Consider the following 22989-nt stretch of genomic DNA (forward strand, 5'->3'; position numbering starts at 1 on the left):
GGGGGCGGCCCGTCAGGAAGTCCAGGACCCAGTTGCACAGGGCAGGGTCGAGACCCAGGGTCTCAAGCTTAATGATGAGTTTGGAGGGTACCATGTTGTTGAATGAGGAGCTGAAGTCAATGAACAGCATTCTCACATAGGTATTCCTCTTGTCCAGATGGGATAGGGCAGTGTGCAGTGTGCAGTGTGATGGCGATTGCATCATCTGTGGACCTATTGGGGCGGTAAGCAAATTGAAGTGGGTCTAGGGTGACAGGTAGCGTGGAGGTGATATGATCCTTCACTTCATGTTGACAGAAGTGAGTGATAGTCCTTTAGTTCAGTTACCTAAGCTTTCTTGGGAACAGGAACAGTGGTGGCCATCTTGAAGCATGTGGGGACAGCAGACTGGGATAGGGATTGATTGAATATGTCCGTAAACACACCAGCCAGCGGGTCCGTGCATGCTCTGAGGACGCGGCTAGGGATGCTGTCTGGACCGGCAGACTTGCGAGGTTAACATGTTTAAATGTCTTACTCACATCGGCTACAATAAGGAGAGCTCCCAGTCCTTGGTAGCGGGCCGCGTCGGTGGCACTGTATTGTCCTCAAAGCACTCAAAGAAGTTGTTTAATTTGTCTGGAAGCAAGATGTCGATGTACGCAACGGGGCTGGTTTTGCTTCTGTAATCCGTGATTGTCTGCAGACCCTGCCACATACGTCTCGTGTTTGAGCCGGTGAATTGCGACTCCACTTTGTCTCTATACTCACACTTTGCTTGTTTGATTGCCTTATGGAGGGAAGAACTGCACTGTTTGTATTTGGTCAAATTTCCAGTTGCCTTGGCATGATTAAATGCGGTGGTACGTGCTTTCAGCTTTGCGCGAATGCTGCCATCAATCCACGGTTTCTGGTTATGGAAGGTTTTAATAGTCACAGTGGGTACAACATCTCCTATACACTTCCTTATAAACTCACTCACAGAGTCAGCGAATACGTCAATGTTATTATCTCAGGCTACCTGGAACATATCCCAGTCCACGTGATCGAAGCAATCTTGAAGCGTGGAATCCGATTGGTCAGACCAGCGTTGGATTGACCTAAGCACGGGCGCTTACTGTTTTAGTTTCTGCCTATAGGAGGGGAGCAACAAGATGGAGTCATGGGCAGATTTGCCAAAAGGAGTGCAGGGGAGGGCCTTGTATGCCCTCCCCTAAGTTAGAGTAGCAATGGTCAAGCGTATTGCTCGCTCATGTACAGCAATTGATATGCTGATATAATTTAGGGAGACTTGTTCTCAAATTAGCTTTGTTAAAATCCCTAGCTACAATAAATGCAGCCTCAGGATATATGGATTCCAGTTTGCATGAAGTCCAGTGAAGTTCCTTGATGGCCGTCTTGGTGTCCGTTTGCCCGGAGGATATACACGACTGTGGCGATAACCGAGGAGAGTTCTCTTGGGAGATAATACGGTCGGCATTTGATTGTGAATTCTAGGTCAGATGAACAAAAGGACTTGAGTTCCTGTATGTTGTTATAATTACACCATGAGTCATTAACCTTTCTGATCTCCCCATCCCGGATCCGGGTTCGTGAATACAGACTCAAGCTCATTACCATAACGCAACGTTAACTATTCATGAAAATCGCAAATGAAATGAAATAAATATGCTAGCTCTCAAGCTTAGCCTTTTGTTAACAACACTGTCATCTCAGATTTTCAAAATATGCTTCTCAACCATTGCAAAACAAGCATTTGTGTAACAGTATTGATGGCTAACGTAGCATTTAGCATTAGCATTCAGCTGGCAACATTTACACAAAAAAACAGAAAAGCATTCAAAAAAATAATTTACCTTTGAAGAACTTCAGATGTTTTCAATGAGGAGACTCTCAGATAGCAAATGTTCAGTTTTTCCTGAAAGATTATTTGTTTAGGACAAATCGCTCCGTTTTCTGCGTCACGTTTAGCTATGAAAAAAACCCTGTATCCAGGATTGTGTAAATCTATCAGCAAGCTCATTAGCATAACACAACGTTAACTATTTATGAAAATCGCAAATGAAATTAAATAAATATGCCATCTCTCAAGCTTAGCCTTTTGTAAACAACACTGTCATCTCAGATTTTCAAAATATGCTTCTCAACCATAGGAAAACAATAATTTGTGTAAAAGTAGCTAGCTAGAGTTAGCATTTCGCGTTAGCATTTAGCGTTAGCATTAGCGTTAGCATCCAGCACGCAACATTAACAAAAACATAAAAGCCTTCAAATAAAATCATTTACCTTTGAAGAACTTCTGATGTTTTCAATGAGGATACTCTCAGTTAGATAGCAGATGCTCAGTTTTTCCAAAAAGATTCCTTGTGTATTAGAAATAGCTCAGTTTTATACATCACATTTGGCTACCAAAAAAAATCCATAAATTCAGTCCTCAAAACGCAAACTTTTTTCCAAATTAACTCCATAATATCGACTGAAAACATGGCAAACGTTGTTTAGAATCAATCATCAAGGTGTTTTTCACATATCTCTTCATTGATACATCGTTCTTGGACACATGCTTTCTCCCCTGAATCAAATGGTAAAGTAGAAGCAGCTGGCAATTGCGCACCGAATTCGACGCAGGACACCAGGCGGACACTTGGAAAATGTAGTCTCTTATGGTCAATCTTCCAATGATATGCCTACAAATACGTCACAATGCTGCTAAGACCTTGGGCGAACGACAGAAAGTGTAGGCTCATTCGTTGCGCAATCACAGCCATATAAGGAGAGAATGGAAAACAGAGCTTCAGAAATTCTGCTAATTCCTGGGTGATGCATCATCTTGGTTTCGCCTGTAGAATGAGTTCTGGGGCACTTACAGACAAAATCTTTGCAGATTCTGAAACTTCAGAGTGTTTTCTTTCCAAAACTGTCAAGAATATGCATAGTCGAGCATCTTTTCGTGACAAAATATCGCGCTTAAAACGGGAACGTTTTTTATCCAAAAATGAAATAGCGCCCCTAGAGCTCTAACTGGTTAATCATGAAACATACACCCCCACCCTTCTTCTTACCAGAGAGTTGTTTATTCCTGTTGGCGCGATGCACTGAATATCCCGCTGGCTTTATGGACTCTGACAGCATGTCCCCTACTAGCCATGTTTCCGTGAAACAGAGTATGTTACAATCCCGTATATCTCTTTGGAATGCAACTCTTGCCCTGTTTTTGTTGACTTTGTTAACTAGGGACTGGACATTAGTGAGTAATATACTCTGGAGTGGTGGGTGGTGTGCGCACATCTGAAGCCTCATTAGAAGACCGCTCCGGCACCCTCTCCTCCGGCGGCGTTGTTTTGGGTCGGCCTCTGGAATCAGTTCAAGTTGTAATCCTGGTCGTAGTGCTGGTTGTGCTGGTACCCTGATGAAGACAGCTTGGCTGTCGAAACGTTGGTAATAAACATTTTGCATCTGAGCTCCTAGAGTGTGCGGCTTTCTTTTATTTTCAAGTTTTCTATTCCGCTAGCCAGCACCTCGTCTTAATAGGTGTGCGTTTCTTTTTCTTCTACATTGTGCTGGTAAATTGACATCTTTATGATATCCAATTGTTCTTCCCGGTTGTATGTAATAACACTTAAGGTTTTCTGGGCTAACAGTGTAATAAATAATACATCAAAAAACGAAATACTGCAGTTTCCTAAGGACTAGAAGCGAAGCTGTCATCTCTGTCAGTGCCATCTTGTTGAATCACTCCATGGTGCTGAAAAGAAAGCTCTGCTGTTGGGAAAACTTTATGTATGTCTTCTTACGAGTTAATATGTGGAATTTCTTTCCTTCTTAATACATTTGAGCCAAACAGTTGAGTTGTGACAAGGTAGGGGGAGTATACAGAAGATAGCCCTATTTTGTAAACGACCAAGTCCATATTATGGCAAGAACAGCTCAAGTAAGCAAAAAGAAACTACAGTCCATCATTACTTTAAGACAAGGTCAGTCAATACGGAACATTTCAAGAACTTTGAAAGTTTCTTCAAGTGCAGTCACAAAAACCATCAAGCGTTATGATGAAACTGGCTCTCTTGAGGACTACCACTGGAATAAAAGACCCAGAGTTACCTATGCTACAGAGGATCAGTTCATTAGAGGTACCAGCCTCAAAAATTGCAGCCCAAATAAATGCTTCACAGTGTTCAAGTAACAGACACATCTCAACATCAACTGTTCAGAGGAGACTGTGTGAATCAGGCCTTCATGGTCGAATTGCTGCAAAGAAACCACTACTAAAGGACACCAATAAGAAGAAGAGACTTGCTTGGGTCAAGAAATATGAGCAATGGACATTAGACTGGTGAAAATGTGTCCTTTGGTCTGGAGTCCAAATTGGAGATTTTTGGTTCCAACCGCAGTGTCTTTGTGAGACGCGGTGTGGGTGAACGGATGATCTCTGCATGTGTGGTTCCCACCGTAAAGCATGGAATAGGAGGTGTTATGGTGTCGGGGTTCTTTGCTGGTAACACTGTCTGTGATTTATTTAGAATTCAAGGCACACTTAACCAGCATGGTTTCCACAGCATTCTGCAGCAATACACTATCCCTTCAGGTTTGGGCTTAATGGGACTATCATTTGTTTTTCAACAGGACAATGACCCAACACACCTCCAGACGGTGTAAAGGCTATTTTACCAAGAAGCAGAGTGATGGAGTGCTGCATCAGATGATCTGGCTTCCACAGTCCCCCGACCTCAACCAAATTGAGATGGTTTGGGATGAGTCGGACTGTCGAGTTAAGGAAAAGCAGTCAACAAATGCTCAGTATATGTGGGAACTCCTTCAAGCCTGTTGGAAAAGCATTCCAGGTGAAGCTGGTTGAGAGAATGTTTGTTTAACACTTTTTTGGTTACTACATGATTCCATGATATGTGTGATTTCATAGTTTTGATGTCTTCACTGTTATTCTACAATCTAGAAAATAGTAAAAAAATAAAGAAAAAAACCCATCGTTATAGTGTAATTAATGTATTGTTTAGTGTTGTGTAGCATAGTGGCTTTGCTGGCATGCATCTAAAAAAAAAATTGGGCAGTTCGCCTCACCAAGATTTACACGCTGAAATCACCACGTTACACACTACAAGAAGATGGACCACCGACACACTCTTGGCCTGCTCCTGCTGCTACTGCTAGGCCTCTCACAGGCCAGCGGAAGTTAGATCCAGACTGATGAGTCGGACATTGTGAGCTTCACTTCAAAGATCCTGGAGTGGGACATTGGAACCGACAAGCTGATGATCGAAGAAGACATTATGGCCACTAGAAGCAGGAACGCATGACGTGCTGGAGCAGCAAGTGCAACTGTCTCTGGGGGAAGTCAGCTTGCTGGAGTTGCCCTACATCAGGGCTATTCAACTCGGGTTCTGGAGGACCAAGAGACTTCTGTTTTTGGCTTCTACCAGTTAATTGCACTCACCTAGTGTCGCGGGTCTGAATCGGTTCCTTATTTGAAGGAGAGGGTGAACACCAGAAGTGTCGGCCCTCCAGGAGCTAAGTTGAATAGCCTTTCCCTAAGTCATCAGAGCTAGATTCACCAGCTCTAATATACCAACCTTTGAGAAGGCCATGAAGGACGGCCCTGGGGAGTGTTGGTGATAGGCAGACATTGTCAGACATTCTGTTACTGTACATGCTAACTGATGGTATTGTTGGAAATTAGTGTGCTGTATCATTCTAATTGCATGGGTATTAAAACAAAGCAATATAATCATACTTTTTTTTGCATGAGTTTGATATTTATTAATACGAGGTTAGTGTGAACTAACGTGCTTTCACACTCTCCTTAAAAGTCGATCTTTCAAGACAACATTGTGTTGAGAGATACACACAACAGTGTATCTTCTCAGTTTCTTTACTAACTCCTTTTCCAATGTCATCTGCTATCAAGGATCCCCCTGCTACACCAGAAACCAGCTTGCTACACGCTTTCCATATCAGCAGTGTAGACTAGAGCTCTACTTGTGGCTACTGCCCTCTACTGCAAGTTCAGAGTCATGTGGTCATTCTGAATGTAAATTGATCAATTCACTTCAGAAAGAAATGTTGACCAAAGGTCATAATTATATTGTACAATTTACACATTTACCACAAAATATTGGTAAGTAGATGAAAAACGACACAAAACCCCAATGGAAGAAATACTTAGCAAAGTATGTGGTATTACCTGAGGGAGACATAACTCTTGACACACTCATTGTCAAGTAAATGTCAGTTTTGACTGCTTGATTACAAGTCAACTAACTGCATAGTTTTTACCTCAGATTTTTTATTTTTTTATTTTCTGTTTAAAAACATTTTGTTTTTAGAAATGCATTTCTGAAATCTTTTTTTTGTGCCTGTTGATTGTGAAATGTTTGGAATACTTACAGCATCTATCACTCAAAAAAATATATGTCTTTGCCATGAAAGACGTGTGCTTTTGAGTCTTCGTCATTTCGATCGCCAAAGCATTTTAAATCATTCAAACCTGTCCTGCTGTGATTGTGCACCAGACATGATCCAAGTACCTTTTTACCTTTTAGATTACATGGGCAGGAGGGACCTAATACTAGACCCAGCACGCCTACTCAGAGACGCTTTATGACTACAAGCCCTGGTCCTGAATCATATTGCCATTAACCTGGTTCCATCCACACGTTAGTCAGCAGCTGCAGGACTGGTCATGTGGTAACAATATGTGGTGGTGGGACTGACTGGAGAGGAAGTTGGAGGAGGAAGCTGTTTGGTTTGTTGCCTAGAGGAGCTGGGGGGAAGAATGTTTATCCTGTCCACTGGCTTTGATCTTATACAGTTAATAACTTCCTGCAGAGTATACAGTACGTGCACTGTGGCATTGCCCTCTGCAGTGTGTGTGTGTGTGTGTGTGTGTGTGTGTGTGTGTGTGTGTGTGTGTGTGTGTGTGTGTGTGTGTTAGTTTGAGGACTGGCGAGCCTGTCTCCTTCCTCTCTGAATTGCTCGATGTCCGAGAGAGATAAGAGAGGACCAATGACCAGATGAGGTCATCGGTTGGAAGCGTCGGTTGTCTGGGTCAGAATCTAAGAGCTGTTCCTGAATATATTCATCCATTTGTAGATTAATGGAGGACAACCCCAATAGAAGGGGTTGATGAAGTATTCATGGCACTTGATTAAGTATTCATGGTATGGAATCAAGTAAGGGTGCCTTGGAGGGTGCCTTGGTGAGTGCCTTGGTGAACACCTCTTTATTGCCCAAGAAAATGTTCCTCGATGCTTAGAGGGGGTGAGGTGCAGACAGGTCACTAACAACGTGTGAAAACACTGAGTGTGAACAGAGACTGGCACAGACACACAAACCAACACATGCACGTGCACAGTCTCATTTCTCAGTACATATTCATTTTCCAGTAGAGGTTTTGGGATAAGTTTGAGTGGGAACACCTTATCTCAGTACACCGTGTGAAAGGACCCAACCTGAAGGTCAATAATAATACATTTTGCAGGATTTGGACAGGAGCTAATTTTATCATTTCATTCAATATTACAAAAATATATAGTGTAGTCATTTTCACACATAAAATGTAAATCAAATGTATCATTTGAACACTTGAAATGGTGAAGCATGAATTAACATGAATTACCTAACCATACTCTCCCCCTTGCATTTCAAGCCAAAGTATACACTAAGTTATTATATATTTTTGTCATATCACTCAAGTGCTATATGCATCTCTAAGATAATAAATACTTTGTAACTTCTGGCAACCGTTGGTTTTTATTTTTTACCTACAGTACATTTATCTGCAGATTTGCTGTAATGTGAGGAGTGGTTAGATATTGCAATGGTTCATTTATGTATTTTGTAACGTGCGTTTGCCTGCGTGTGAAGTGATGCGGGTACAGCAAACTTGTGAAGTCAGATAGGTTCAAGTAGTTAAGCAGGCAGAAAGATACAGGCTGCAACTTTGAGGAGGACAGCGAAACGGTAGGAACATGCTCATTCATATCAACGGGTCTTTGTGCTACTTTTTGCTGATGGGTCCAACACTGCACCACTGCAGCAGATCGTTGTCTCCTCTTGTGTTATAGATAGTGGGATATGAAGGGATTCTCTGTGGCACTCGTCCTCCCCATGGTCCCAATGTCTGAGAGTTAGTCCGGTGTTACTGTTGAGACCTACTGCACCAGTGGGTTGTGTTACCATACTAACTTCTTGTTTTGAGATGATGTTGTTCCTTGATGTGTTTTATTCTTTTAGTTTTTAGTTTAATAGAATGTGACACCATCAAAATATGTTTAGGGAACAACTAGTTAACAAATCGCACAATTTCACATATTTCCCTTCGTGCTTTTGCGTCAACAAAATATATGTAGTGGCTTTTGTGATTGTATTCACACCCCTTGACATTTTCCCACATTTTGAATGTAAAATGTCAAATTAAGTTGAGATTTGTTTTGTCTTTGGCCTACACACAATACCCCATAATGTCAAAGTCGAATCATGTTTTCAAAATGTAATCAAATGTATTCAAAATGAAAAGCTGAAATGTATTGAGTCAATAACTATTATTAATAACTATATAACTATATTACTATTCAACTGCTTTGTTATGGAAAGCCTAAATAAGCTCAGGAGTAAAAGTTTGCTTAACAAGTCACATAATAAGATGCATAGACTCACTCTGTGTGCAATAATAGTGTTTAACACGATTTTTGAATGACAACCTCATCTCTGTACCCTACACATACAATTATCTGTAAAGTCCCTCAGTCGAGCAGTGAATTTTAAACACAGATTCAACCAAAATGACCAGGGAGGTTTTCCAATGTCTTGCAAAGAAAGGCACCTATTGGTAGATGGGTTGAAAAGCAGACATTGAAAATCCCTTTGAGCAAGGTGAAGTTATTAACGATACTTTGGATGGTGTATCAATACACAGTCACTACAAAGATACATGCGTCCTTCCTATCTCAGTTGCCGGAGAAGAAGGAAACAGCTCAGGGATTTCACTGAGGCCAATGGTGACTTTAAAACAATTACAGAGTTTAATGTGATAGGAGAAAAGTGAGGATGGATCAACAACATTGTAGTTACTCCACAATACTAACCCAATTTGCAGAGTGAAAAGATGGAAGCCTGTATAGAATTTTTATTTTGTAATTTTTATTTTGTACTGGCTTTCACTCTGCATCCTATTTGCTCGAAAGTAAAACTGCAAAAAAATTGGCTAAAAACGTTGCTTCATATCCTGAATACAAAAGTGTTATGTTTGGGGAAAATCCAATACAACACATTACTGAGTAGCACTCTTCATGTTTTCAAGCATGGTGGTGGCTGCATCATGTTATGAGTATGCTTGTCATCGGCAAGGACCAGGGAGTGTTTTAGGATGAAAAGAAGCGGAATGGAGCTAAGTACAATACAGGCTAAATCCTAGAGGAAAACTTAGTTCAGTCTGCTTTCCAACAGACATTGAGAGATACATTCACCTTTCAGCAAGACAATAACCTAAAAACTCAAGGCCAAAAATACACTGGAGTTGTTTAACAAGACGATAATTGAATGTTCCTGAGTGGCCTACAGTTTTGACTTAAATCGTCTTGAAAATCTAAAGACCTGAAAATGGCTGTCTAGCAATGATCAACAACAAACTTGACAGAGCTTGAATAATTTTTTTAAGAATAATGTGCAAGTATTGTACAATCCAGGTGTGCAAAGCTCTAAGACACTTACCCAGAAAGACTCACAGCTGTAATCACTGACAAATGTGATTGTAACATGTTTTGACACAGAGGTAGAATACTCTAATAAAGTGTTTTATTTTTCAGAAATGTTTTACGAATATAAAACATTTTCTTTCACTTTGACATTACAGAATATTTTGTGTAGATTGTTGACAAAAACAATGACAATTAAACCATTTGAATCCCAATTTGTACACAACAAAATGTCGAAAAAGTCAAGGGGTGTGAATACTTTCGGAAGACACTGTACAGTGCATTCGAAAAGTATTCAGACCCCTTGACTTTATCCACATTTTGTTATGTTACAGCCTTATTCTAAAATGGATTCCATTTTTTTGTTTTTCTTTATCATTCTACACGCAATACCCCATAATGACAAGGCAATTTTTAGGGGGAAATTTATAAAATAAAGTACTTTGTTGAAGCAGCTTTGGCAACGATTACAGCCTTGAGTATTCTTGGGTATGACGCTACAAGCTTGGCACAACTGTATTTGGTGAGTTTCTCCCATTCTTCTCTGCAGATCCTCTCAGGCTCTGTCAGATTGGATGGGGAGAGTCGCTGCAGAGCTATTTTCAGGTTTCTCCAGAGATGTTCGATTGGGTTCAAGACCGGGTTCTGGCTGGGCCACTCAAGGACATTCAGAGATTTTTCCCCGAAGCCACTCCTACGTTTTCGTGTGCTTAGGGTCATTGTCCTGTCGGACCAGTCTGAGGTCCTGAGCACTCTGGACCAGGTTTTCATCAAGGATCTCTCTGTATTTTGCTCCGTTCATCTTTCCCTCGATCCTGACTAGTCTCCCAGTCCCTGCCACTGAAAACCATCCCCACAGCATGATGCTACCACCACCATCCTTCATCGTAAGGCTGGTGCCTGGTTTGCTCCAGACGTGATGCTTGGCATTCAGGCCAAAGAGTTCAATCTTGGTTTCATCAGACCAGAGAATTTTGTTTCTCATGATCTGATAGTATTTAGGTGCCTTTTGGCAAACTCCAAGCGGGCTGTCATGTGTCTTTCACTGAGGAGTGGCTTCCGTCTGGCAACTCTACCATAAAGGCCTGATTGGTGGAGTGCTCCAGAGATGGTTGTCCTTCTGAAAGGTTCTCTCATCTCCACAGAGGAACTCTAGAGCTCTGTCAGAATGACCATCGGGTTCTTGGTCACCTTCCTGACCAAGGCCCTTCACCCCGATTGCTCACTTTGGCCGGGAGGCCAGCTCTAGGAAGAGTCTTGTGTGTAGATTGTGTGCAAACTGTATGTCTGAATAGTTATGTAAATAAGGTATTCCTGTTTTTTATTTTTAATAAATTTGCTAAAAACCTGTTTTCGCTTTGTTATTATGGGGTATTGTGTGTAGATTGATGAGCACATTTTTTTTATTTAATCCATTTTAGAATGAGACTTTAAAGGAACAAAATGTGGAAAAAGGGGTTCTGAATACTTTCCGAATGCACTGTATACGTGTGTGTGTGTGTGTGTGTGTGTGTGTGTGTATGCCAGGTCAGGCCCTGAAGTGTTACAGCTACATTGCCCAGGAAGGGAATGTGTGCAACCTATATGTCCAGAGGTGTGTCAATGAGGATGTGTGTGTGAGGGCCTGACCTATGTCTTCCTCTGGTGAGTACCACACACACACACAAACAGAACATGATTTCCGTTTTATTAAATAAATATATATTTTTCATTATTTCTTCAAACAAGCTGATCAGAAAATTATATAAGAAAGCAGACTGTGACAAACTCCTGTCTAATGACTATGTATCTTGCACCTGTTGTGAGACCAACCTCTGTAATTGAGTGATCAATCAGAAAGAGAGTTTATCTCTGTTGAATAACAGATCAACCAATGAGAGTTTAGGAATTAGGGCGATCCGAATAATAAAAAATTGTTGTATGATTTCTCCACAGATTTGCTAGACAAAAGAGCAACTGGTACTGGTACTGGTACTGGACTAATTATTTTTTAAATTCTGTATGGGAATATAATTAACATGCCATTGACATATTTTCAAGATCTGTGTCCATAACGTGTGTGTATGTGTGTTAGCTACCACCCTAGGCTGTGTCCCAGGTGTCTGTCCCCTTCTGATGACATCAAAGAGGTCAGGTCAGTTAGACTGACGGGAACCGGACAGGTCAGAGTGGAGACAACACCCCAACAGGATTTGAATTTAAGTTCCAGTTCAAGAATGGACATACAATGGACAATGAAAATAGATGGGTTTTCAATAGGGGGGGGGGGTTCTGACCTCTGACCCCACAGCTTGTAAAGGGGTAATGGGCCACTTGAAGAAGCAAGGGAGGTGGAGGGGAGTCAATAGTGATGCCCAGGCCCATACCAAAAACACAATATGTTTGTAATGTAGGACGGTCTACATACAAACACACACACAGACATACTGGAAGATTACAGCCGACAGATGGACAGACGAACAAATGGACAGACGGACATGTACAAAATACACCCACTCACACACATAAAGTGCACACCCATATATAAGTATATAAGTATATAAGTATATAAGCATGATGTATAAAATTTGACAACAGTTGTGACAACTTCATGAACATTATACAGTGAGACTTTTTAACTGAAAAAAACAACATATTTTGAAAAGGGAAGAAGCCAGTAACTCAACACAACAAGGATAGCTTTCTGCTGAATCCAATCCCTCACAACCACTCCTCTAGAATCTGACAATAAGTGACAATGATTAATGCTCAATTTATGTGTGGAGAATTCACAGCAACAGTGGACAATCATGTTCAATGAGAATTTGTAGAAAAAATATTATGCTGGCTCAAGAGTGACATCTAGTGGTCAATGTGTGTGTGTGTTTTTATTTATTTTTATTTCACCTTTATTTAACCAGGTGGGCCAGTTGAGAACAAGTTCTCATTTACAACTGCGACCTGGCCAAGATAAAGCAAAGCAGTGCGACACAAACATCAACACAGAGTTACACATGGGATAAACAAACGTACAGTCAATAACACAATATAAAAATATATATACAGTGTGTGCAAATGGAGTAAGATCAGGGAGGTAAGGCAATAAATAGGCCATAGTGGCAAAATAATTACAATTTAGCATTAACACTGGAGTGAAAGATGTACAGATGATGATGTGCAAGTAGAGATACTGGGATGCAAAAGAGCAAAAATAAATAACAATATGGGGATGAGGTAGTTGGGTGGGCTATTTACAGATGGGCTGTGTACAGGTGCAGTGAACTGTAAGTTGCTCTGACAGCTGATGCTTAAAGTTAGTGAGGGAGATATAAGTCTCCAGCTTCAGGGATTTTTTTCAATTCGTTCCAGTCATTGGCAGCAGAGACCTGGAAGGAAAGGCGGCCAAATAGGAGTTGACTTTGGGGATGACCAGTGAAATATACCTGCTGGAGCGCGTGCTATGGGTGGGTGTTGCTATGGTGACCAGTGAGCTGAGATAAGGCAGGGCTTTACCTAGCAAAGACTTATAGATAACCTGGAGCCAGTGGGTTTGGCAACAAATATGAAGCGAGGGCCAGCCAACGAGAGCATACAGGTCGCAGTGGTGGGTAGTATATGGGGCTTTAGTGACAAAACGGATTGCACTGTGATAGACTACATCCAATTTGCTGAGTAGAGTGTTGGAGGCTATTTTGTAAATGACATTGCCGAAGTCAAGGATTGGTAGGATAGTCAGTTTTACGAGGGTATGTTTAGCAATATGAGTGAAGGAGGCTTTGTTGTGAAATAGGAAGCTGATTCTAGATTTAATTTTGGATTGGAGATGCTTAATGTGAGTCTGGAAGGAGAGTTTACAGTCTAGCCAGACACCAAGGTATTTGTAGTTGTCCTTTGTAGTTGTCCACATATTCTAAGTCAGAACCGTTCAGAGTAGTGATGCTAGTCGGCGGGCGGGTGCGGCAGCGATCGGTTGAAGAGCATGCATAGTTTTACTAGCATTTAAGAGCAGTTGGAGGCCACGGAAGGAGTGTTGTATGGCATTGAAGCTCGTCTGGAGGTTTGTTAACACAAGTATCCAAAGAAGGGCCAGAAGTATACAGAATGGTGTCGTCTGCGTAGAGGTGGGTCATAGAATCACCAGAAGCAAGAGCGACATCATTGATCTATACAGAGAAAAGAGTCAACCCGAGAATTTAACCCTGTGGCACTCCCAAAGAAACGCACACCTATTTAGGCGAGGTACTGGTACTATATAAATGAGTGACCCTGCAGTGTTTGTAATTATACCCTGATGAAGACAGCTTGCCTGTCGAAATGTTGAACATTACATTTTTACATCTGAGCTCTTAGAGTGTGCGGCTCTCCTTAATGTTCAAGTTTTCCGCTAGAATGTTTCCCCCTTTGAAGAGGGGGATGACCGCGGCAGTTTTCCAATCTTTAGGGAGTGTGTGTGGCACTGCTGTTGTATATAAACACACCTCACACTCATTATGTGACTTGGAAAAAAACACACACTGCTAGAGACTGGTGGAATGTTCTGGATACACAGAGATAAAAGCAACACCAATAAAGGGAAAACCAATGTAACTATCACTGTGCCTTTTTTGTTTACACAAAGTCAGAGATGTGTTTTCCACAAAACAGTGATATGTCTCTTTGACAATTTGCAACATTGCGAGATAGAAAGGTATTCACCGTTTTTTTGGGTTAAGACGCTCTCTCTGCTTTTATATCTACGAAACGTTTCACTTACTGCGACTGTAATATGCGCTTGTCGTATCGAGAGCTACCTTAAGTATCTAGCTACGTACCTGAACTATAAACATCTAAGGAAAGAGCAGGAATAACTGTAAAAAGACCTGTAAACAACATGGGTTCAGGCTACATATTATATCACACTGGGTATCATAGCTGGAGAGCTCATATCAGCAGACAGGAGAAAACCCTATTCCAGTCAGCTGTCTGTGCCAGTACCACACCCCTAGCTCACCATATTAAAAGGAAAACCTAAATAAGCCCACAGAAAACACACTGTGTGTCAGTGCCGAACCTCACTCGGCAGATTGGGCTTGCCGAACCCCACTCGGCAGATTGCATTGGTTCCAAAAAACCTTGATGTGAAAAAAAGTACCTTTCTATGTTCAAAAAATATAGAACTGTGGAAAAACAGGACTGTTCTACTACATTGATTATATGCTCTGGTCTGCTGTTGTTTCAGAGAAAACAAGACAAGCTTACCACAGGGAACAACAAAACAAGACACTATGATCTCACTCCTGTCAGTGCGGCCCACAGCCTAGTCATCACTATGTTCTATACAGTCAACCTTTATGCAACTGACTACACCTCCATGTCTGATTCTTTCCATTGCCTGTAGACAGCAACACAATTCAGTCAACACCCCTGACTATTGTTTACTCAGAATCCCAGACAGAATAAATCTTCAAACATAGTCAGGAAAAAAAAATCCCAAAAATGGAGGGAGGTGGGTAGCCATGGTGACTGGATTGTGCTGTTCCCACAGGCTGTCTCCTTAGTTCTCTGGTTTTTGGGTGTGGCCTGTTTTGGACATTATCCTCACATTTAGAAGAGTTGGTATTAAGGGTTATATTATTCTCTAATCTAGAGAAGAAATACAGAGATAGAGAGAGAGAGAAACACAGAACGAGAAAATCCCAAATGCAAGAATGTAGAAGCTCCAGCTTTACTTCTGACCATAAGTAAAAGTCTCACCCAGGTAGTCATATTTTCTTAGGTTGTTGGGTTTCTACTAGACCACGAGACAGAATCTCACCAGCAGATGAGGGTCCATTTTCAGGCTGTTGTTTTTTTTTTTTAAACTTTATTGCATTTATATACTGAATTTACTGTGTGAATAAATACATAAAGTTAGTTTTGAAATTGCAAATACAGACTGCATAGCAAACACAAGGGACAAAAGTGGACTTTGATCACGAAGCAAAACATTTGAAACGTATAAGGAAATCGGGCTTTATGAAATACATCCCACAATTGACACTCCTGAAGTGACGTCTGTGCGTAAAGGCACTACTCCTTGCATCTGCGTGTCAATAGAGCTCGCCAGTTTGTAGTCTTACAACCCGGAAATTAGTCATTCAGCTATCCCTAAACGCAAAAGGAAAGAATAGTGTTTAGGAATAATCACCGAAAATGAGGTCTGAGATTAACACAGGTTTAGTAGATTTTAGCAGTCAGTTAACATGACCTTGGTATGCTTTTTTCTAACATAAAAAATATTATCTCATGGAACAAAACATAAGATCTCCTAAACCTGGGTTTACCACATACCTTATTTTTGGCGTTTTCCAAAAATCCTACAAAAACACCATTAATTTTTTCCATAGGCTTAGTCCATGGCGCAGTTTTAGTGCCTACAAAAATACGTCATTACTATGTATCACTTTCGCAACGCAAAAACACCCCTCTCCTGCGAGAAGCGCATTCGGAATTTCTGTGTTTATGTTATGAAACCGTGTGCAGGCTCCAAAATGTTGACGGCGGCGACTCGAAGTCGTTTTACGCGGGAGCAAACAAGAATATTATTGCGTGAAGTCCATGCACGGCGGTTTTCTATTTATGGTACACCGACAAAACCGTTCAGAGTTTCCAATGCTCGGTCAGCCTGGGAGCAAGTAGCAGAGCGAGTGAGCTCCACTACCGTTGGGCTTCAGAAAACAGCCAACCAGTGCAGGAAGCGAATTAATGATCTTAAACGGAGACAAGGAATAAGAATATTTGAAAACAGATTGCCAAAACCCGTCTCTAACCTTACAGACAACAACTCTACTTCCTCAATTAAAATTGAGCATGCAGGTAGAGTACATCTATGATTACATTTAGGCAAATTAGGCCTACCATTTTCTATACTAGGAATTGCAGGCTATACATAGGGAAATCATGTGTAGATATTTGTTGATTACTTACTATGTTGGCTGCATTTTCCACATTTATAAAGTAGTGTGCAAGCAAACTACTTTATTTAAATATGTGTTGATTTGAGATTGCACCATGCTGGTTGAGTGTAAATGGGTGAGCTATGTGATTGGGGGATAAAATGATACATCATGGTAAGATTTTTCTATTCCAGAGCATCAAATTGGAGATGGCCTTGATATCAAAGCAGAGACGGCTGGTCCATCCCAGGCTGGAACACCACAACATGTTCCCCAACCTGATCCAACCCAGGCCTCTTCATTCCAAGCCCCTCAGGTCAGCTCACCGCAGATGAACCAATCTCAGGGACTGGGTCAGGGACAGCTCCTCAGAGCTCACATCCCGCTGATAAACTTCCAGCCCCTCATCCACGTCCAGCCCGCTTCCCAGGATTTCACAGTCCTCTGCCAGGTGCACCAGGCGGGCTATGCCATGCTACACAAGGAGATCATGGACACTAAAAACAGTATGGAGGAAATGCTGCATCCTGTGTTGTCCTCCATCAGCCACAGTCTGGAGAGACTTGCTAGTGCTGTTGAAAGGCTGTCCGATCCTAGGGAGTCACCACTACAGACTGTCACTCCCATCACAATGCCTCTCCAACACAGACTGAATGGACCGTCATACACCGATTCCACAGGAGTACATCCTTTGTGATGTTTGCTGGTTTCTTGCAATGTTGACGACTGTTTACTTCTGTTTTAACAATACAATGTCCTACAAGTATTTCAAGTAAAAAATATAAAAAATCATTAACCAAAAAATATGAACTAGGGTATGCTATCGAATGTATGGTGTGTTCATTGTTGCATGTATTTATTAGAATGCTTTCATAAGAGTGGTAAAATGTAGTCTATATAATTCAATCAAACCTGCTGTATTCACACAATAGCGTTTTCCAAATGCATTGACTGGTTTTACTGTAGCCTATAAAAACCTACAACTATTTAGCCTACTAGACAGTAGACCCCTCAAAGGGAGACTTTGCTTTCACTTTTCAGAAGGAGAAGTGTATGTGTGTGGGGTAAAGTTTGTAAATCTGTAGAGAATTGCTTATGGTTTTGGAAGGCAATGTGCAGACCATGATTTAATGATGAAATCTTTCAATCTGTTTCTAAATGTTTTTGGGGGAATAAATATGCTGTGAACCACAGTATCATAAATGTAACCTATCACCTATCTATTACGATTTATCTATAGGTCTAATGTCAAGAATTTCAAGAATCTAATCATTCAATATTGTGGTGATTGTTACTGTTTTGAAGAAGCGTTTATTTTGGGCACATTTTCCCCAACAAAGGGAGGGCAATATACTGCGCACGGCCGGTATCAACTGCGCAAGCGTATTGTATTTTGTGGTCCTGCGAATGGTAGCCCAGATTGTTTTGGAACGCCTGAACGGTGTCCAGTCCTTATTAGTGTTTTCCGTAACCGTAATAACCGTTGCTGTTTTGTAACTGAACAAACACCCATTTTGTAATTGTGTTTTTAATACGTTGCAGCCTTGAGATGAGTAGCCTAGGCTATGTAAACATTCAGAACACTATTGTGTCTTTCCGTCAGCGCTAGCGTTTGCGCTTCGTTTATGGCTTTCCCTGAGAAAATATGGATTCCGATAACGATAAGAGAGATGGGAGGCCAGAGATCGAGATGCTTCATATGGAGAGGCAACGAAAGAAGCGTTTCAATGAGGAAGAGCTCAAAATACTCGTGCGTGAAGTGCAAGCTCGACGACCTGGCCCTGGCTACACCCGTGTTGCACAGGCCGCATGGGAAGATATCGCAGCAAAAGTGAGCGCTTCTTCGTTTGGATACCTCAGAACCGGGATGCAGTGCAAGAAGCGATACAATGACCTGATGCGCAGACAACCCTGTTATATCAAGAAGGGTCCTGGGTCAAAGAGGAAGCGAGTGAACAGGCAGACAGAAGCAAAACTTCACCATCCAACAGAAGAGGAGGAGCCTTTCCTCTCAGTCCGAACAAAACGTTATAAATTTGAGTTTGTGGATGGAGAAGGACCCATTGCATTACAAGGTAAATTTTATGGTTGAATTTTTTTTAAACATTAGTTTTTGTTAGCTTTGTAATGTGTGTGTGCCTACTACGTGATGTCATGTGGTAAAACAGTATGTAAGGAACACTAAATATAGCTTATTTTTCTATATTTTTTTCTTCCCTAGCGTTTCAGAATGAAGTTGGTTCCCAATGCATTGGGGTGGAGCTGGACAGTCCCTCGACTAACCACCTGGTTGATGGTCAACAGACTCTGGACGCTGCAGCATCGTCTGAGGCAAGCAGAGTCCCTCCACCCCAGACACACACGCCTGCCACTTCACCCAGGCCCACTTTACCCCAAACCAACCTCCAACCCCGGGTGAACGTAGTCAGATTGAACCTTGAAACTGGTACCCAGGTCAGCACACCTCAAGTGACTGGAACTGTCCACATCCCTCAGTCTCAGGGCACCCTTCAACCCCAAACCAATACACACCCGGTCACTGTTCAACCCCAGGCTGATGGTTTGCTTCAAGGTTATGCTCCATTCCACGTAAACATACCCCAAGTAGTGCCACTGCCACAGCAGACTACTCTACCCCAAGCCAACATATCACAGGCCTATATACCCCAAGCGAACCAATCAAAGGCTACTCTAGCCCAAGCCAACCAATCACAGGCCTATATACCCCAAGCAAACCAATCACAGGCCTATATGCCCCAGTCCACTGTGCAGCCTCAGACGAACATACCCCAAGTGAACCAACCTACGGTCCACATTCCTTTGATTGAGGTCCAACCACACATGCAGGTCCAGCTACCTCCTCAGGACCTGGCAGCACTGGTCCAGGTGCATCGCCAAGGTTACAACATGTTACAGAGGGAGCTGGTCAGTATGAGGAGCAGCATGGAGAGAGTGCTGCAGCCCTTGCTATCATCCATCAACAACAACCTGGAAAGACTGGTTAATGCTGTTGAACACCTCTCTGGGGTTAAGAGCACACCTCAGACCAACAGTGTTGTCCATGGTCATCATGATGCTCCCTCCTGACCTTGTTAGGTTACGTTCACCATCTATCTGAGAGTAGGACAGGATGTGTTCAGGTGGACGCAGAGCTCCTGTTTAAAGACTCTTTATGCTATTTCAAATGTCTACCATCCAGGTAGAGATGGACTAAAAACATTGAGTAAAGTTCTGTGCAGTAAATGTAACTCTAGGAATCTTTGTACTGTACATGCAGGTCCATTTTGTTATCAGAGATATGTTTCTCTTGTCGATGACTGTAAATAATGTATGCTCCCTTTTCTCAGTAATCTTTTTTTGTTCAAGGTGCCTAAGCCTCTATGGACCTCCTGTTGAGTTCCGAAATAAAATGTATTTTCAAAAAAAGTGTTCAAACAGTTATAATCCTGTCATTGTTCGTTAATGCACACATTCCACAAGGTCAACTTGAGCACAGGCCATTCATTTAGTATAGAAGTGTTCTGAACCTTTTTCTTAACCTGCTTGATCATTTTCTCAGAGGCATGATACAGACGGGGGGGAGGGATACAAAAAGAGAAGGCACCTCCATCACTTTGTCCTGCGCCCACACTGGAGAGCAAGTGAGGGAATCAGGGAAGACTGCAGAACACATGACATTTCAGTCCCGGGCTGTGTTTCTTCCTTCCTCCTTTACCCCTCCCTCCCTCACTCCGTCTTTACCTCCCTCTCTCCACCCTCAAATGATTGACATGTCGTCTCCTACAACCAAAGCTGAGGTGGGACGACTCTGGTGCTGCAGTTGCCACAGACGGTCTGGAAACCACTCAACTTTGTTAGTGTGGAAATGACAGCCTTATGACGTCTTCCCAGCAACATCAAGCATGCAGAACTAAACGGTAACAACTCAAAGACATCTCAGGACATCCAACCACTCCTGGGGGTCTACTTTCCTTCATCTCAACTAACATGAGAGAACTGGACAGGTGAAAGCAATGTACCAGTAGGCAGGCACCTCCAGAATATTAATCATTTATCATCTGGTACCATTCCCATCTGATCCACAACCTGTTTGGAAAGACTAAGTACTCAGTTAAACCTAAACAACTTGGCTGGAGTTATATGAAAAACCCAGCAGCGTTGCAGTTCTTGACACACTCAAACCTGTGCGCCTGGCACCGACTACCATACCCTGTTCAAAGGCACTTCAATATTTTGTCATGACCATTCACCCTCAATGGCACACATACACAATCCATATCTCAAGGCGTAAAAATCCTTCTTTAACCTGTCTCCTCCCCCTTCATCTAGAGTGATATGAAATGGATTTAACAAGTGAAATCAATAAGGGATCATAGCTTTTACCTGGTCAGTCTATGTCATCCTAATGTTCTGTACACTGTATATTCATGAATACTAATCTGTTTACTCAAGTGGTGTGGGGCGGGGGGGGGGGGGGGGGGGGTTGTTATGATTAAAACATGTCCCATTATGTCATCAAGTTGTGTTTAAACAGGAGTGTGACTTCCCTGAATCGTGGTTCCTTCATGATGTTATTTTACCTGACACAGAGAGACTGACGTGCCATCCGGAAGCTCAAACCCTGGATAGAGAGGCTCAGTGAATGTGGTGTGGAATGTGTCAGATGAGACTACAGTCGTGGCCAAAACTTTTGAGAATGACACAAATATTAATTTTCACAAAGTCCGCTGCCTCAGTTTGTATGATGGCAATTTGCATATACTCCAGAATGTTATGAAGAGTGATCAGATGAATTGCAAAGTCCTCTTTTGCCATGCAAATGAACTGAATCCCCAAAAAACATTTCCACTGCATTTCAGCCCTGCCACAAAAGGACCAGCTGACGTCATGTCAGTGATTCTCTCGTTAAAACAGGTGTGAGTGTTGACGAGGACAAGCCTGGAGATCACTCTGTCATGCTGATTGAGTTCGAATAATAGACTGGAAGCTTCCAAATGAGGGTGGTGCTTAGAATCATTGTTCTTCCTCTGTCAACCATTGTTACCTGCAAGGAAACACGTGCCGCCATCATTGCTTTGCACAAAAGGGCTTCACAGGCAAGGATATTGCTGCCAGTAAGATTGCACCTAAATCACCCATTTATCGGATCATCAAGAACTTCAAGGAAAGCGGTTCAATTGTTGTGAAGAAGACTTCAGGGCACCCAAGAAAGTCCAGCAAGCGCCAGCACCGTCTCCTAAAGTTGATTTAGCTGTGGGATTGGGGCACCACCAGTACAGAGCTTGCTGCCTGCTGAGGCAGGTGTGGGTGCATCTGCACTCACAGTGAGGCAAAGACTTTTGGAGGATGGCCTGGTGTCAAGAAGGGCAGCAAAGAAGCCACTTCTCTCCAGGAAAAACATCAGGAACAGACTGATATTCTGCAAAAGGTGCAAGGATTGGACTGCTGAAGACTGGGGTAAAGTAATTTTCTCTGATGGATCCCCTTTCCGATTGTTTGGGGCATCCGGAAAAAAGCTTGTCCGGAGGAGACAAGGTGAGCGCTACCATCAGTCCTGTGTCATGCCAACAGTAAAGCATCCTGAGACCATTCATGTGTGGGGTTGCTTCTCAGCCAAGGGAGTGGGCTCACTCACAATTTTGCCTAAGAACACAGCCATGAATAAAGAATGGTACCAACACATCCTACGAGAGCAACTTCTCCCAACCATCCAGGAACAGTTTGGTGACAAACAATGCCCTTTTCCAGCATGATGGAGCACCTTGCCATAAGGCAAAAGTGATAACTAAGTGGCTCAGGGAACAAAACATCGATATTTTGGGTCCATGGCCAGGAAACTCCCCAGACCTTAATCCCATTGAGAACTTGTGGTCCATCCTCAAAAGGCTGGTGGACAAACAAAACCCACAAATTCTGACAAACTACAAGCATTGATTATGCAAGAATGGGCTGCCATCAGTCAGGATGTGGGCCAGAAGTTAATTGACAGCATGCCAGGGTGGATTGCAGATGTCTTGAAAAAGAAGGGTCAACTCTGCAAATATTGACTCTTTACATCAACTTCATTTAATTGTCAATAAAAGCCTTTGACACTTATGAAATGCTTGTAATTATACTTCAGTACTCCATAGTAACATCTGACAAAAATATCTAAATACACTGAGGCAGCAGACTTTGTGGAAATTAATATTCATGTCATTCTCAAAACTTTTGGCCACGGCTGTACACTGTTTTAGGCCCAGCCTTTGGAACTTTAGCTTTCCTGGATATAGCCACTATATTATGGTCACTACATCCAATGGGTACGGATACAGCTTTAGAACAAAGTTCTGCAACATTGGTAACCTTTTAATCAATACATTTGGATGATGTACAGTAGTTCCTGCACTATTTGTGAACACTCTGGTAGG

General features: G+C 42.2%; 1 protein-coding gene across 1 annotated transcript; it reads left to right on the forward strand.

The window, feature by feature from the left end:
* Nucleotides 1-15761: 15761 nt before the first annotated feature.
* Nucleotides 15762-20020, forward strand: LOC110537972 (uncharacterized). Its single transcript, XM_021624461.3, has 3 exons — nt 15762-16499; nt 16774-18654; nt 18801-20020. The coding sequence occupies exons 2-3, from the start codon at nt 18225-18227 to the stop codon at nt 19664-19666; spliced, it is 1296 nt and encodes a 431-aa protein (XP_021480136.2). The 5' UTR covers nt 15762-16499; nt 16774-18224; the 3' UTR covers nt 19667-20020.
* The last annotated feature ends 2969 nt before the right edge of the window (nt 20021-22989 follow it).

Source organism: Oncorhynchus mykiss, chromosome 12 (assembly GCF_057628025.1).
Source record: "Oncorhynchus mykiss isolate SJ-2025 chromosome 12, ASM5762802v1, whole genome shotgun sequence".
NCBI lineage: Eukaryota > Metazoa > Chordata > Actinopteri > Salmoniformes > Salmonidae > Oncorhynchus > Oncorhynchus mykiss.